The 15,779-nt window shown below is 42.1% G+C and overlaps 1 protein-coding gene across 4 annotated transcripts in view; it reads right to left on the minus strand.

Moving 5' to 3' along the window:
- Eogt (EGF domain specific O-linked N-acetylglucosamine transferase) overlaps positions 1-15,779 on the minus strand; it is a 30,682-nt gene extending 14,903 nt beyond the window's left edge. The window contains exons 1-9 of one of the 4 annotated variants that reach the window (XM_048356125.1): positions 15,574-15,779; positions 14,971-15,012; positions 13,272-13,346; positions 11,480-11,699; positions 9,338-9,438; positions 8,419-8,527; positions 6,199-6,293; positions 5,075-5,179; positions 1,187-1,293 (exon numbers count right to left, since the gene is read on the minus strand). In XM_048356125.1, the coding sequence (XP_048212082.1) occupies positions 1,187-1,293; positions 5,075-5,179; positions 6,199-6,293; positions 8,419-8,527; positions 9,338-9,438; positions 11,480-11,686 (724 nt within the window). In that variant the 5' untranslated portion in view covers positions 11,687-11,699; positions 13,272-13,346; positions 14,971-15,012; positions 15,574-15,779. Of the gene's footprint in view, positions 1-1,186; positions 1,294-5,074; positions 5,180-6,198; positions 6,294-8,418; positions 8,528-9,337; positions 9,439-11,479; positions 11,819-13,271; positions 13,559-14,970; positions 15,013-15,573 lie in introns of those variants that run through there. The other 3 variants (XM_048356122.1, XM_048356124.1, XM_048356126.1) reach the window with 3 other exon arrangements.

A 15,779-nucleotide genomic window follows, 5' to 3' on the forward strand; every position in this document is an offset into this window, starting at 1 on the left:
TAAAAAAACTATGACCAATAAATTATGCTAATCTTTGAATATTTATGGTAGTAGGCACTCTATATTTCACAGTAAGCCCAGCCTCTTATGAATTTTGATATGACACTGCATGGTAATCTTTGTCGCTCGTGGTGAGTGAGATGATACACTACAGTGTGTTTCTTTTCTCCAGGCAACAAGTTCACCAGACTTAGAGGCTGCCAGCATAAGTAGAAAAATCATTCTGATGTATTTACAAGAATAGGCTGCAGTGGTAACTTCCAGAAAACGAATTTATTTACTTTAGTCATGGAAAGTTGAGCACAGGAGCTAACTTCCTTCTGATTCATGGAAGGCTGCAAATTAAATTTTTCTTAATCATATTGAAACCAGGCACTGGTGGCTCACACCTGTAATCCTAACTACTCAGGAGGCTGAGATATGAAGATCATGGCTCAAAGCCAGCCAATGCAGGAAAGTCAGTAAGACTCCTATCTCCAATTAAGCACCAAAAAAGCCAGAAGTGGAGCTATGGCTCAAGTGGTAGAGCACTAGCCTTGCACAAAAGGAAAGCTCAGGGACAGCACCCAATTTCTGGGTTCAACCCCCAGTACACACACACACACACACACACACACACACACACACACACTCATAATGAAACAATTTAAACCCAGAGAAATCAGATGAGGCACATTCAGTTAGAAAAGGTATACAAAACTTCCCTCATCTTCTGATTTTGATTGAGTCACTTGCTATAAAAGTTAAAGTTTCTTCTATAAAACTAATAGTAACAAATAACTGGAAGTTCAAACTTGTTCTTCTACTTGAGAAGAAAAATGCTTTTAAAAAATTCATTAAAAATTATTACATATTCACCAGGCACTTGTGGCTCATGCCAGTAATAAGATCTGAAAATTATGGTTCGAAGCCAGCCCAGGAAGTAAAGTCCACAAGACTCCTATCTCCAAAAAACTACCCCCAAAAAGCCAGAGGAGCTGTGGCTCAGTAGAGCACTAGCCTTAAGCACAAAAAGTCAGGAACAGCACCCATGCCCTGAGTTCAAGCCCTAGGACTAGCACCAAAAGGAAAAAAAGTACTACATACACAGAAGAAAACCAAGTTTCACTCACCAATATATAAATGACAGATAATTATATATTGATAAGTTGCAGTAACAGATAACACCAATAGACTAAATGCTCACCTGCATCCAATTTCATGAAATAAGTTGGTTTTTCAATAATAACATCACATTGAGCATCTTCTATAGGTCTGAAGTTGAGTTGAGTGTAGCTCTGTAGCTCAGCAAACCTGGAAGGATGGATTGTGAAGTAATTTCAGTGATTCCTCCAAATTCCCCAATACAACTTCTGATCATTGGGCGGGCAGCTTTTACTTCTAGTATGTACAAGACATGAACTCTTCATTTAGATAGTTTGATACCAGCTTTAATGTAGAGACAGAAACAAAGCTATTTGAAATGTTAGCCTAATGTACAAAACAGTTATACTAGAAACCTACCACAAATTACATATTGGACTGGCTTAAGAGTCTACCAGGCTGAGAATGTGGTGTGGCTTAGTGGTAGAATGCTTGCCTAGCATACAGGAAGCCCTGGGTTCGATTCCTCAATACCACATCCATAGAAAAAGCCAGAAGTGGTCCTGTCGCTCAAGTGGTAGAGTGCTAGCCTTGAGCAAAAGAAGTGTCTACCAATGAAGCAGCAAGATTTGGTACATACATTGAAACAAGGTCCTGTCTGTTTGGAGGTTCAAAGGACCAGAAAAGCCAAGACCAGAAAAGTTCTTATGGTAGATTATTGGATCTAAGAAAAGATTACATTCCCAGACTTATCTAGTACCTCAGAAAGACAACACACAGCTAAACTTCTTTAAAGAATAGTTAGTCTATTTCTCAGAAAAGGTCTTTCGAAGCTACATGATAGAATTTTCTTCCAAACAATAGAAGATAATCACAAGCATGTGAGAAGAGCTATCTAGAGTTAACATAAAGATCTTTAACTCTTTATCCTTGTGCTCACATCTCATGTAAAAATTTGTATCAAAGAGATTCTTTTCAAACGCAATACCAAAAATATCATGATAGCTTCAAAAGCATGTCCACCATTAGAGCTAATCTTGTTCAGTGAGGTAAGCCAAGCTCAGAGAGACAAATGGGGTATGTTCTCTCCAATATGCAAAAGTTAGATCTAAAATACACTGGGATATGATAAATTACACAAGATTATAAGTACACACAATAGAGCAAAAGGATACTCTTAGGAGAGAAATACAAAGGCACAGTGCCCAAGTGCCTCTTCATATTTACATAAAATTATATATGTATGTAGGTACACACACAGAGACACACACACACACATATACATTCTCCAAGCTATGGAAACAAGAGATCTCTTTTCTTTTCTTTCTTAATTTTATGTTTTTGTTTCTTAGTTTTTGATAATTCTGTCTCTGTTTCCTTATGTATTGTGTATTCAAGTGTATACCTTCGAGAGGGTTGCTGGGAGGGTGCAGAATTTGAGGGGAAAATGGCAAAAAAGTACAGCAGTGGAGCTCACTGGACACTGATGAAAGTGAACTACACAACTTATGAGTCGAGACGGGAGGGAGGGGCTGGGAGAGAGCGAGGGAACAGAAGACACTGTGTGAAAGGAAATGCACTCATTACCTGCCTCATATAATTGTAATCCCTCTGTACACCAGCTCTATAATAACAATAACATAAATTAACTTTTAAAAATATCTCCACAACGGGCTGGGAATATGGCCTAGTGATAAAGTGCTCCCCTAGTATACATGAAGCCCTGGGTTCGATTCCTCAGCACCACATATATAGAAAAAAGCCAGAAGTGGCGCTGTGGCTCAAGAGGTAGAGTGCTGGCCTTGAGCAAAAAAGAAGCCCGGGACAGTGCTCAGGCCCTGAGTCCATGCTCCAGGACTGGCAACAAAAACAAAACAAATAAACAAAAAAGTATCTCCACAAATTCCTTCGTATTTCTTTCTCAAAGAGGCGGAGGTTAATTCCATGCCCTTGACTTCCATGCCCTTACAGGTATAATTTAGTGGTTCACTTCTAACTGAGAACACAGGAGAAAGGAACATAGGTCACCCCTGAGATGACTTGATACAAGTGCCATGGCTTCTACCATGGGCACACGCTCTCAGACACTCGTGTGAGAACCATGGAGTGAAAACTGAATTCTCTGGCCAATAATTAGAGAGGAAATGAAGCTTGCAATACCCTGAGTGATCTCAGAAATACATCTTTCTGGGCATAGTTGAATCCACAGATGGCACAGCCCTGGCCAACAGTTTGACTTCAACCTCACAAGAGCCCTAGCCCTAAGCTAGGATCTCAAATCCTGACCATCATGGGCAGATATTCAACTTGTGTCTTTATCAGTCAGTCATTTGTTACCCGGCCATAGATAATAGATACAAATAATACATACACGGCCATAGATAATAGATACAAATAATAGATACCCCTAGGGTATAATTGAAAGAATGTATTACACAACAATAAATAACGAAAATAATTATACCACAGGGAACTATGATAAGGAGTCAGATTTCAAAATGTACTACGAATGAAAACAGGGGGCTGGGGATATAGCCTAGTGGCAAGAATGCCTGCCTCTGATACACGAGGCCCTAGGTTCGATTCCCCAACACCACATATACAGAAAATGGCCAGAAGCGGCGCTGTGGCTCAAGTGGCGGAGTGCTAGCCTTGAGCGGGAAGAAGCCAGGGACAGTGCTCAGGCCCTGAGTCCAAGGCCCAGGACTGGCCCAAAAAAAAAAAAAAAAGAATGAAAACAGGGGCTGGGGATATGGCCTAGTGGCAAGAGTGCCTGCCTCATATACATGAGGCCCTGGGTTTGATTCCCCAGCACCATGTATACAGAAAATGGCCAGAAGTGGCGCTGTGGATCAAGTGGCAGAGTGCTGGCCTTGAGCAAAAAGAAGCCAGGGACAGTGCTCAGGCCCTGAGTCCAAGGCCCAGGACTGGTCAAAAAAAAAAAGAATGAAAACAGCAGTAGAACATAGGAAGTACTCGCTGCAAAAGTCTGTTACGTCACAGGAAAAAACTTCAGTGCACTGAACGAGAGTAGATTATTTTTCTCAGAATGGACATTTAACCTGGAAAACTCCCATTACATAAGAGAAGCTTGAATCTAAGCTACTTAGGATGCTGAGATCTGGGGATCATGGTTCAAAGCCAGCCTGGACAGAAAGGTTTGTGAGACATTTATCTCCAATTAACCACCAAAAAGCAGGAAAGTGGAGGTATGGCTCAAGCAGTAGAGCACCAGCCTCAAGTGGGAAAAGTCAAGGGAAGGGTGAGGCCATGAGTTTCAAACCCCACTTTTTGTATCTTTATTATATATTTCAATCCATGTGCATTTTAAAGGAACCCTAATGCACTGTTGGTGGGAACGTAAACTAGGACAACCACTCTGAATGGTGGTTTGGAAGTTCCTCAAAAAACTAAACATAGAACTTTCCTATGACCCAGCCATACCACTCTTGGAGGTCTTCTCCGAACATTACAAGTCAGAAAGTGATAAAGATACTTGCACATCCATGTTCACTGCTGCACTACTCACAAAAGCTAAGCTATGGAGACACCCCGATGCTCTACAACAGATGAGTGGGTCAAAACATTGTGGTGCCTATACAAGAAAAGGGGGTGACACTGTCCAAAAAGAAGTACCCTCATTACTGAACTTAATATAACTGTAACCCCTCCATATATCACCTTTATAATAACAAAAAATTAAGAGTTGTCCCTAGAATACATGTATCAAATATGAGTTAATAATAATTCATTTTGGACAGATTTTTCATTTACAAATAATAAATACCACGTATACTTCCAAATATTTTATAAACCTATATTCACTTCAGAGACAAATGAGAAGCTCATCTGTAACTACCTCACTTTAGAAACCCAAGTGTGTACAAATTAAATGACGTTTTCCAGCTTAGAATCCTCCCCCAAATTTTCAAGGACTAAAAGCAAAATAAAACTTTTAAAACATATATTTTAAGAAAAAAAATCATGTTACCAAGACTGCAGGGGACTTTTGTGCTGACCTTCAGACATCAACGTACGAACATCAAGTTTACAGTGTCCTCCAATTTCACCAGTCTTGAAGAAATCTTCCTTGAATCTAGTGTATAATATAAGTGAAGTTGAGTTTGATTTTTTTTTCTTGGTGCTGATTCTGGGGCTTGAACTCAGGACCTGGGCACTCTACCTTAGCTTTTTCACTCAAGGCTGGCACTCTACCATTTGAGCCACAGCTCCACATCTGGCATTTTGCTGGTTCATGAGAGATAGGAGTCTCATAGACTTTCCTACCTGGATTGGCTTTCAACTGTGATCCTCAGATCTCAGCCTCCTGAGTAGCTAGGACTATAAGCATGAGCCACCAGTGCCCAGCTAAAAATGTTTTTATGACTCAAACTTCTGTGTTGTAACTAAGAGGAATTACTAGTCTCTCAAAAACCTGTTTTTCATTAGCATTTAACAAGCACCAAGTGCTACATGACAATCTGATTCATGAATTGGACTCATGGTGGTCACCTAAGACTACATCACAAGTGGCAATGTGGCTATCCTAGTTTGTAATTATAATGTTTACATAGCACTAAAGTCACCTAACAGTGTGGGATTTTTTTTTTTTTTTTTTTGGTGCCTGTCCTGGAGCTTGAACTCAAGGCCTGGACTCTGTCAGTGAGCTATTTTGCTCAAGACTAGCACTCTACCACTTGAATCACAGCTCTACTTCTGGCTTTTTTGGTGTTTAATTGGAGATAAGAGTCTCATGGACATTCCTGACCAGGCTGGCTTTGAGTTGCCATCCTCAGATCTCAGAATAGTTAGTATTATAGGCATGAACCACTGGTGCCCGGCTTTAACAATGCATTTTCATAATGTATCACCATCATTAAGGGAGACAAGGCTGTATTTATGATAGAAAATGCAAAACCAATTCAAAACTAGGAGAATCATATAAGGGACTCCATATACCCTTGACCACAAAATGGGCAATCTGAAACCAATTGGAGTCCCTATTCCTTTACCTATTTCCAAGCTCCTCAGTTTATGAAATCATAATCCAGCATGTAGCCAGGACCTAAACATACTTCAAACTTCGGCTACATTCTAGCATCACCACGTAAGTACCTGTCACGATTTCTCTTGATGCTCCTTAAGTCAAGGTAAAGGTTGGTTGCTCTGCAGTACTGAAGATAACGGGAACATACCAGACTTGAGTCGCTCTGAAATCACGTTGGGAGAAAAAGAAAAAGAAAGCAGTGAATTAACATTGCAGTGAGTAACAGACTCTGCTAGACATGTTGGCGATGTGAACCCACCCAAAATGATGGACAATCCCTCCACAGCCTACATCTGTCTTGAATTGCCTCAATTTTTTTTCTTGAGATACAATTTATTCTTGTTTTCTTTTTTTTTTCTTTTTTTGGCCAGTCCTGGGGCTTGGACTCAGGGCCTGAGCACTGTCCCTGGCTTCTTTTTGCTCAAGGCTAGCACTCTGCCACTTGAGTCACAGCGCCACTTCTGGCCATTTTCTATATATGTGGTGCTGGGGAATTGAACCCAGGGCCTCATGTATACGGGGCTAGCACTCTTGCCACTAGGCCATATCCCCAGGCCTATTCTTGTTTTCTTGACACAGACTCACTATGTAACACAGGATGGCCTCAAACCTGTAATCCACCTGTTTCTACCTCCTGTGAGCTTGGATTACAGGTTTTTACTACCTATCCAGCTCGGCTTTAAGAGTTAAAGCCAGAAGATATATAAGCAATTCAGTTCAGTTTCCTTTAAAAAAAAAATCACTCTGAGCCATTACTACCCCCAGCTATTTTGAAAAGGCATTTTTTCAAAGAGGAGCCAAAGAAAACAAGTGAGAATGCACAAGGAGAAGACATTTAAATGCAAGACTATAAGCAAGAGCAGTTTGCCTATTTTAATAATGGGCACTTTCTGCAAAGTTTCCCATAATTCTGTGTCAGTCTCCATCTCATCAGTAACAGGAAAGCATACCTCTCTATATAGGGAACAAAATAGTTGAACTGCCAGAGCCCATTTCTATTTCAACCAATCAAAAAGAAGGGAGCTAATTCAAAAACTTCCCTGCTCTGGATTTTATTTCAAGATTTAAATTATTTTCCTCAAAAATATCCAATGATAATAGAGAAATTGCTCAGCTCCTGTGAGGTCCCTGTTTTCTACTCCTGGAAAATCATATCAGAGCCTGACACCTGTGGCTCACACCTGTAATTCTAGCCATTCAGGAAGCTGAGAACTGAAGACCCTGGTTCAAACCCAGTCAGGCAAGAAAGTCCCTAAGACTCTTATCTATAATTAGCCAGCAAAAAAAAAAAAAAAAAAAAAAAAAACAGAAGTAGAAAAGGCTAAGGAACAGCAGAGCTTTTAGGCCCTGAGTTCAAGCCCCAGTAATGACGCGCGTGCATGAGCGCGCACGCACACACACACACGCACACACACACACACACACATTGGTATCAGTGTATTATCTCTACTGTAAGGCTTGTGAGATGCAAACTAGACAACATACAGAAAAGCTTTCTTCAAACTATCACGGGCTAAGCAAACATTTGTGATATATTGCCTGTCCCAAACAATCTGAGAAGGCATTTGTAAAGATTCCACCTATTAGTCTTTCTCTTTCCTTCTTTCTTTCCTTCCTTCCTCCCTTCCTTCCTTCCTTTCTTTCTCTCTCTCTTTCTTTCTTCTAACAGAGGGTTCGAAGTCAAGGCCTAACACTTCCTCAGCTTGTTTTCTCACAGCTGGCCCTCTACCATTTGAGCCACCCCTCCAACCCCAGGTTTTTGCTGGCTAAGTGGAGATAGTCTCTCAACTTATCTGCCTAGGCTACTGTCAAATTGTGATCCTCCAGATCTCAGCCTCCTGAATAGTTACAGACATGAGCCACTGACATCCAGGTCAATTTCTCTTCGTTAGTATATATGATGGGGAAGGATTTAAATTGTGTTTAAAAAAATATATTTCAACTGCCTCAAAATATGACTATCTGATGGACATATGAAAAGAAGAACAGAAAACAAATATGATTTATTTTAGGATGTTAAATAAAATTCAGAGCCCAAGATGGTAGGATATACTCACCATCCTAGCATTAGAGAAGCTAAAAAGAAAGGTCCAGAGGTTAAGGCCAGCCGAGGCCACATGACAAGACCTGTCATGTAGAGTCTGGTCAAAAAAAATTCTGAGCCAATAAATGAGACTGAGAGATTCCTTTCATTGCACCACTTATCTTGCTTTTATATTACCATCTAGCAACAGTATGATACGAGTATGATACGACATGATAACGCTTCTTAGTGGAGCTAAACACACCATTTCCTGTGGCTGGCAGAGTACATGCATTCCATCTAGTCGCTCCCTGGCGTAGCCAAAGTCAGCTTGTTTCCAGAATATGTCAGCTGCCGATTCTAGGGTGTCCGTCCTATTTTATAAAGAAAAAGATTCTGAGATTTTTTTTTTCCTTTCCCTTTTCCTGGAACTTGCTGTGTGTGCACACCTGTACTCAGAGCCCTACACTCTCACTTGGCTTTTTCCTCCATGCTGGCACTCTTTGCTTGAGTGACACTTCTAGGTACTTCTAGCTTTTTGCTGGTTAATTGAGGATAAGAGTCTCACAGACTTTTCTGCCCAGATGGCTTCAAACCATGATCCTCAGATCTCATCCTCCTGAGTGTGAATCAACAGTATTTGACTTGAACTTATTTTCTACAGGCTCTATTGCTAGATGACTATTTTGTTCTGCTTTAATTCATTTTATCCTATTATAGTTGGCCCCAAATCATCCCTCTGTGCATAAAGTTATGGTAATAAGTTAATTATAGGTTTGTTCCCTTCTAATGAAAAGAGAAAACAGAACTTTCAGAGCTCAGGGCCATCAGGAACTCTTGGTGGCTGTATTTTTCTTCACCTTTGCCTTTGCATGCATTGGAGGTACTAATTATAGTTGTCACTTCCTTCCAGGACCTAGAGGAAAACATCCATTTATCTTCTTAGCTTAGAAAGTGGGGCAAGGGAGGAGACTTTAGCCCAGCTGTTTTCTCTCCTCTGGTAGAGGAAACGACAGATTTCTACCCCGGTGTGAGGTAGTTGAATTCAAGACTGGATAAGCAAAATAACATCTAAAGAATCTATGATCTAACAACCAAAGAGTCTGGCTGGGAATGAGGGCATCAATATATGGTTCAAAAAAAGCAGATGTAAAAGCAAGGAGTAAATCTACATGGAAACTTACCACCCCAGGTCCACGTAGCTGCAGACAGGGTAACCAAATCTGAACTCTGGTGTGCAGGACTTCTCATAACCCCAGCAGTACTTTAGATTTGCTAAGTGTTTCTAGGACATAAAATGTGGACATTTAGATTGGACTTCCTTCTAATGTTTAGAGAAAACTCTTGGCTTTCTTTTGTTCCATTAAGAAAGCAAACCTTCATAGAACTTTAACATTGATATTTTACAACATATATGCATGGAACAGAAGTGACCAAGGCTAGCCTCTGGTGATTCACATCGAATCCCAACTGCTCAAGAGGCTGAGATCTGAAGATTAAGGTTCGAAGGCAGCCCAGGCAGGAAAAAAAGTCAGGAAACTTTGACCTACAATTAACCAGCAAAAAGACAGAACTGGAAGCATGTCTCCAGTGGCAGAACACTAGCTATGAGCAAAAACCAAGAAGAGGAGGAGAAGGATGGAGAGGGAAGAGAGAGGAAGAGGGAAGGAAAAGGAGAGGGAGTGGGAGAGGGAGAGGGAAGAGGAGGGGAAGAGGAAAAGAAGGAGGAGAAAGGAGGTAGGAGAAGGAAAAGGAAGTAGGAGAAAAAGCAGCAGCAGCAGCAACAGTAGCTAGAGTTAGTTCTAAGAAGAGCAATCTCAAGGTTCCTTTTGTTTTTGTACTGGGGATTGAACTCAGAGCCTTCCACTTGCTAGACTGGCATGATACCCATTGAACCACTCTTCCAACCTGTTTTTTACTGGTTATTTTTAGGATAGGGTCTTAGCTGGGCATACGCCTGAGCCTTGATCCACCTAGGTTAGGTTTCCCAAGGGGCTGGGAAGACAGGCATGCACAATCACATCCAGCTTCCCTCCATGGAGATGGAGTCTCGTGGACTTTCCTTCCCAGGGCTGCCCTGGATCCTTCCAGTCTCAGCCTCCTACATAACCTGAGATGGCAGGTGCACAATTCTGCACCAGATGTGGGTTGAGAAAAGGGTGTTATCAATTTCTTTTCCCAGGTTGGCTTCAAATCATGATCCCACCGTTTCTCGGCCTCCCAAGTAGTTAGGATTGCAGGTGTGAGCCATGGGTGCCTGGACAGCGTCAATGTCCTTAAAATTGTCCTTTCTCACGGTCCCGAGTCAGTTCTCACATCAAACATACAGGCTCAATTTACTTAGACTGCCAAACGCCACTGGAATTGAAACTTCTTGAAGTTGCTTTTAAAAGTTGCCCTCCTCAGGGAGCAAACTGATTCCAAAATCAGTCCCTCAAAAAAAGGGCACAGAAGTGAATTTTCTTTCACCCAAAACAGAATTGAACTGAGTAGATCACTCCTTTAGTCATCAATCAAGGTCAGAGACACCAGGCAAGGTCAACCCTCCACCTCACTGAGGGACACAGCTGCTGCCCATCAGGGCTCCTCCCCTGAGCTCCTCCCAGGAGCAAAGCTGGCCTGCTTCCAGGGTCACTTTTCCATCTGCTTCCTGTGCCAGCACCATGGGAAAGGAAATGCCACTTCATGCCCAGCTTTGATCTCCAAGGCCGCCAGAGCCGCTTAATGTGCTCCCATTTGAGGCCTTTCCAAGCCCACCAGCGTAATTACTTGGAGACAGAGGCTGAGGCGTCATTACTGAAATTAAGTGCTAAGAGACCTCTTTAAGTGCAGTGGAAAAAAAAGGAAAGGTGCGAAATGTTTTCCTTTGAACATGTGCCTTTTCATTCAGGGAATATGCAGATGATAGTGGCTTCAATTTACTCCAGGGGGTGAGTTTGAAATGTCACTTCACCAATTTTGTGACTTAGAAGGGTTAAAGATAATGACTGGCTCACGATGACAACAGAAAGAATTCTACCTTCCATTTCAAGTTGTAAAGCACAACTTGCAAGCCAGTCTCAATTGCACCCTTTTAAAAATGAACAAGAGGCAAGCCCTGAAGGCTCACAACTGTAATCCTAGCCACTCAGGGGACTGAGATCTGAGGATCTCAATTCAAAGCCAGCCCAGGCAGGAATGTCTGTGAAGCCAAAAAAAAGGCAAAAATGGAGGTATAGCTCAAGTGGTAGATGGCTAGCCTTGAGCAAAGAGCTCAGGACAGCATCAAGCCCCAGGATTGGTACAGGAGAAAAAAAAGAGAGAGAGAGAAAAGATACAAAACCTACCTTATATGGACAGTGGGAGTCCTCCTTGCAGACAGTGGCAATATGCCTGTTGTTGTGCAAGAAAAAGGGAATGTGCTCCTCGGGCAGGCGGACACTGGTGTAGTTATACAGGGGCAGGCTCGGAAGGCTGGCACTCTGGAAATGAGCCTCATCCTGGCCACTCACTGGGACTTCATGAAGTACTCCAAAGACAAGCAGTATTAACATAGCAACCTCCAACCTAGAGATGAAAATTTCTTCATTAAGAAATGCCCTTAGCCGGGACCAGTGGCTCGTACTTGTAATCCTAGCTACTCAGGAGGCTGAGATCTAAGGATCAAAGTTCAAAGTCATCTCAGGCAGGACTAGTCCATGAATGAGATTCTTATCTCCTGTTAGCTACCAAAAGGACAGAAGTAGAGCTGGCCTTGAGTGGAAAAAAGCTAAGAGACAATGCCCCGGCCCTGAGTTCAAGCCTTAGTACCACCACCAGAAAAGAAAAAGAAATACCAAGCAGGAAACATAGCTGTAGTATGTTTTGCCATCGCTTTTTACTAAATCATATTTCTTTAGTCGCTATTCATCGAATACCTGCTATGTGGCAGGCACTGTTAGGAGACAGCTATGCGTGCATGCGTGTGTGTGTGTGTGTGTGTGTGTGTGTGTGTGTGTGTGAGTGCGTGGGAGAGTAAAATATTCTTCCCTAAATAGATTCCTTTGGTTGTTCACAGAAACCACAGACCTCCGCAGACACAGGATGGCTCAGAAAAATTGTTTGGTAGAAAGAAATTTGCATCTATCACCATTAGCAAACAGTGGGGCCAGATGTGGGTTTTTCGACTGGACATTCCCCTTAGTGCCTAAGAAAAGTCTTTCCACTGAAAGATAGAGGATCTGACACCTGCCCCTTTCCCAGTCCAAGATCACCACAGGTGGCTTTTACCTAGGAGATTTCATCTGTATATTAAGACAAGCCTTGCTCACATTCCCTCTCCCCATCAACTAGTCACAGTCTCCACTACCGGCTTCTTGAAACCCAAACCCTAGATCCTAATGTTAAGCTTTCCTCACTGTCTTGTCCCTCCAGGAGTGTTTGGTTTATTGGCTACCTACTTAGATTTGTACGGTGTGGTGTGGTTGTTGTTTTTTTTCTGTTGTCTATTGATTGTCATTTTGTTCCACAGACTGACATTACCAAATTCAGAAGCAAAAAGAATGAAAAACTTCTCTATGCAAAGGTAAACAAAACAAGAAAGAGCTTTGCTCTCAAGGATCTCATGACCTAGTCCGAAAGACATAAGCAGTCTAACAAATAAACAATTTCATATGATGATAACTGTAAATCAAACAAGCCAGGGGCCAGGAAACTTTTTCTGTAAAGAATAAAGCAGGGGCTGGGGATATAGCCTAGTGGCAAGAGTGCCTGCCTCGGATACACGAGGCCCTAGGTTCGATTCCCCAGCACCACATATACAGAAAACGGCCAGAAGCGGCGCTGTGGCTCAGGTGGCAGAGTGCTAGCCTTGAGCGGGAAGAAGCCAGGGACAGTGCTCAGGCCCTGAGTCCAAGGCCCAGGACAGGCCAAAAAAAAAAAAAAAGAATAAAGCAAATGCTTTTAGTTCTGCTGGCTAGTCAATCTCTGTGGCAAACCACACAATGCCTTTGTGGGAAAAGCAGCCATAATGTAAAGCAATAAGTGTGACTGTGGTTTTATTAAAACTTTATTTATAAAGATGGAGGTAAGGACTTGATATGACCCAGTATGTTGATGACTGAAATAAAGTCAGGTAGTGTGAAAGAAAATATAGCTTACCAGTTAAGAACACAAACTTTGAAGCTCAGTCACCTGGGTGGTTTAAACTTTCTATAGGAAACTTCAACTTCCTACCTGTAAAACAGAAATAACAATAAACCTCCCACATGGAGCTTATGAGTTAACGGGTAAAGTGTTTAGAATTATATCTAGCACACAGTCAGTGGTATGACAGTGCTTATTAACAGCATTTTTAATGCCATTTGGAACTGACAGGGGTGGAGTGCTAAATATCATATCAGCTGAGACCTTACTGTGAGGAAGGAATTGACATTATCAAGAGAGAAAAAAAAAGGGTTCTAGAGCTGGGAATATGGCCTAGTGGCAAGAGTGCTTGCCTCGCATACATGAAGCCCTGGGTTCAATTCCTCAGCACCATATATATAGAAAAGGCCAGAAATGGCACTGTGGCTCAAGTTGACAAGAGTGCTAGCCTTGAGCAAAAAGAAGCCAGGGACAGTGCCCAGACCCTGAGTCCAAGCCCCAGGACTGGGAAGAAAAAAAAAACATACACAACAATAAAACAAGGTTCTATTATTCCAAGCAAGCGCATATCTGCTGAATAAAAAGTAATAACCATGCCAGGCAAGGTGGCGCATGCCTGTAAGCCCAGCACTCAGAGTGGCTGAGGCAGGAGGATTGCAGATTGAAGGGGCTAGCATAGGGAGTCCCAGGCCAGCTTGACCTACATAGCAAAACCTTGTCTCTGAAAATCAATCACAATTCATATATGGTCTATGTGTTCTATTTGCCACACAGACTATTAAGGAAGGTATAATCATGACCTAAGCTCATTCCAGAAGATAGTTAAAACCTACAATATTTTTCTATGACCTAGAAACTCCAAGAGTGAAATCAAACAGTACCCTTCAAATGCTGGGCCCTTAAGGCCATTCTTGTCCTTAATATTGGCCTTAAAAAAGTATTAACATTACTAAAAGTACTAATGGTTACATTTCTAAATTAATCAGAAAGGGTCAAATCTCTTGGGTCAAATTCTCCTATATGCCTCTGACAATAATCATGTCATCTCAGTTCCTTTTATTGGTATCCACGCTGTTTTGGGTTGGTTGGTTTGCTTTCATTCTCTTTCCACCAGCTGACAGAGCCATGATATATATTGGCTGTTCCTCAGTAAGATCTGTCATTTTCCTGGGATAAGAAAGATCAACACAACTTTCAAAAGCAGGCTTTACTGACTACAGACTTGCATGGTGGCACACACTTGTAATCCCAGCCACTCACAGAGGGAAGCAGAAAGATGTTAAGTCTGAGGCCAATCCTTGCAAAGGGAGAGAGATGCTATTTCAAAATCAAAATAAAAAACAAACAAAATGAGATAGAACTGGGGGTATATTTTAAATGATAGAGCACTTGTCCAGCATGTGCAAAGCCCTGGGTTCAATCACTAGTACTGCAGAAAGAGAGACAGACAGACAGACACCGCTATGTTCAACAAACCCACAGTTCCAAGGCCATGAGATCTTACTGAACAGTGGGAACAGCAAAATGAAATCCTTTCTTCCTCCAGAGCAGTACATATGGAGGTTTTCCATGTAGGCAGTCCTGTTGTAAATCTGATCTCAACTGATAATTTTAGTTAGTACTTTTCTCAAACAGTGAATTGGCAGCAACTTAATCAAGATTAAAAATACATATAAATAGCAACCATGACTCTATTTACAATGGAAGTATTTACCTGTATTCCTCAGAAGCTGTTGAGGTTTCAAGTATTTAAAACCTGTCAGAAAGGAGCACACAACATCTTTAAAAGCATGCTCAAACAGATTTTCTCACACAGCCCTAACCTTGAGGTCTGGCAGCTCAGCCTACTCTTTCTTTTCTTGAGGAACGAAAAGTTACAGGCACCATACTGAACATCTAACCCAACAGACTAGATTCTAAGTGTGGGCAGGAAAGAAGTGGTCCGATTTTACACAGCCATTAGCAGACAGAGGCCAACAGGAAATTTGGCAGCAAAAACATTCCTGGGAGCAAACTGTGTTCCTGGTTCTCACTGCAGTAATCCTGAACGGAATGACAGGACTGCCTGCAAAACAGCCAGTCTTGGGTTCACAGACAGGCCATCCTATCCGTTGACTCACCCTCCTGGTCATAAAAGTTATTGTTAGGGTCCGAGCACTGAACTTCCCTCACCCAAGTCCATTGTCCTTCAGAGAGCTCTGGTGGTCACTAAACTCACCCATCCTTGGGCAGGGTGCAAACAGTTCAGCATGGGGGAAAATAGTAAAGAGGCAGATCAGCAAGAAACCTGGCTATAGAGAGGAGGGCAGGCACCCACTTGCATAATCTGGATGGGGGTATCTGCTGGAGCATGAAAGTGCCGCCTGGAGCCTGGTGTTGGATCTGTAGTTACCCCAGCAGATGGAAGCTTTTTCTTCAGCACAGGTGGGCGCCCTCCACTCCGGCACCACTGGATTGGATTTCCACCAGCCTAGGAAGAGGCGAGTAAAACAAAACAGATCTTGACAGATGACAGCTGAGTTG

This window comes from Perognathus longimembris, chromosome 10 (genome assembly GCF_023159225.1).
Source record: "Perognathus longimembris pacificus isolate PPM17 chromosome 10, ASM2315922v1, whole genome shotgun sequence".
Lineage (NCBI taxonomy): Eukaryota > Metazoa > Chordata > Mammalia > Rodentia > Heteromyidae > Perognathus > Perognathus longimembris.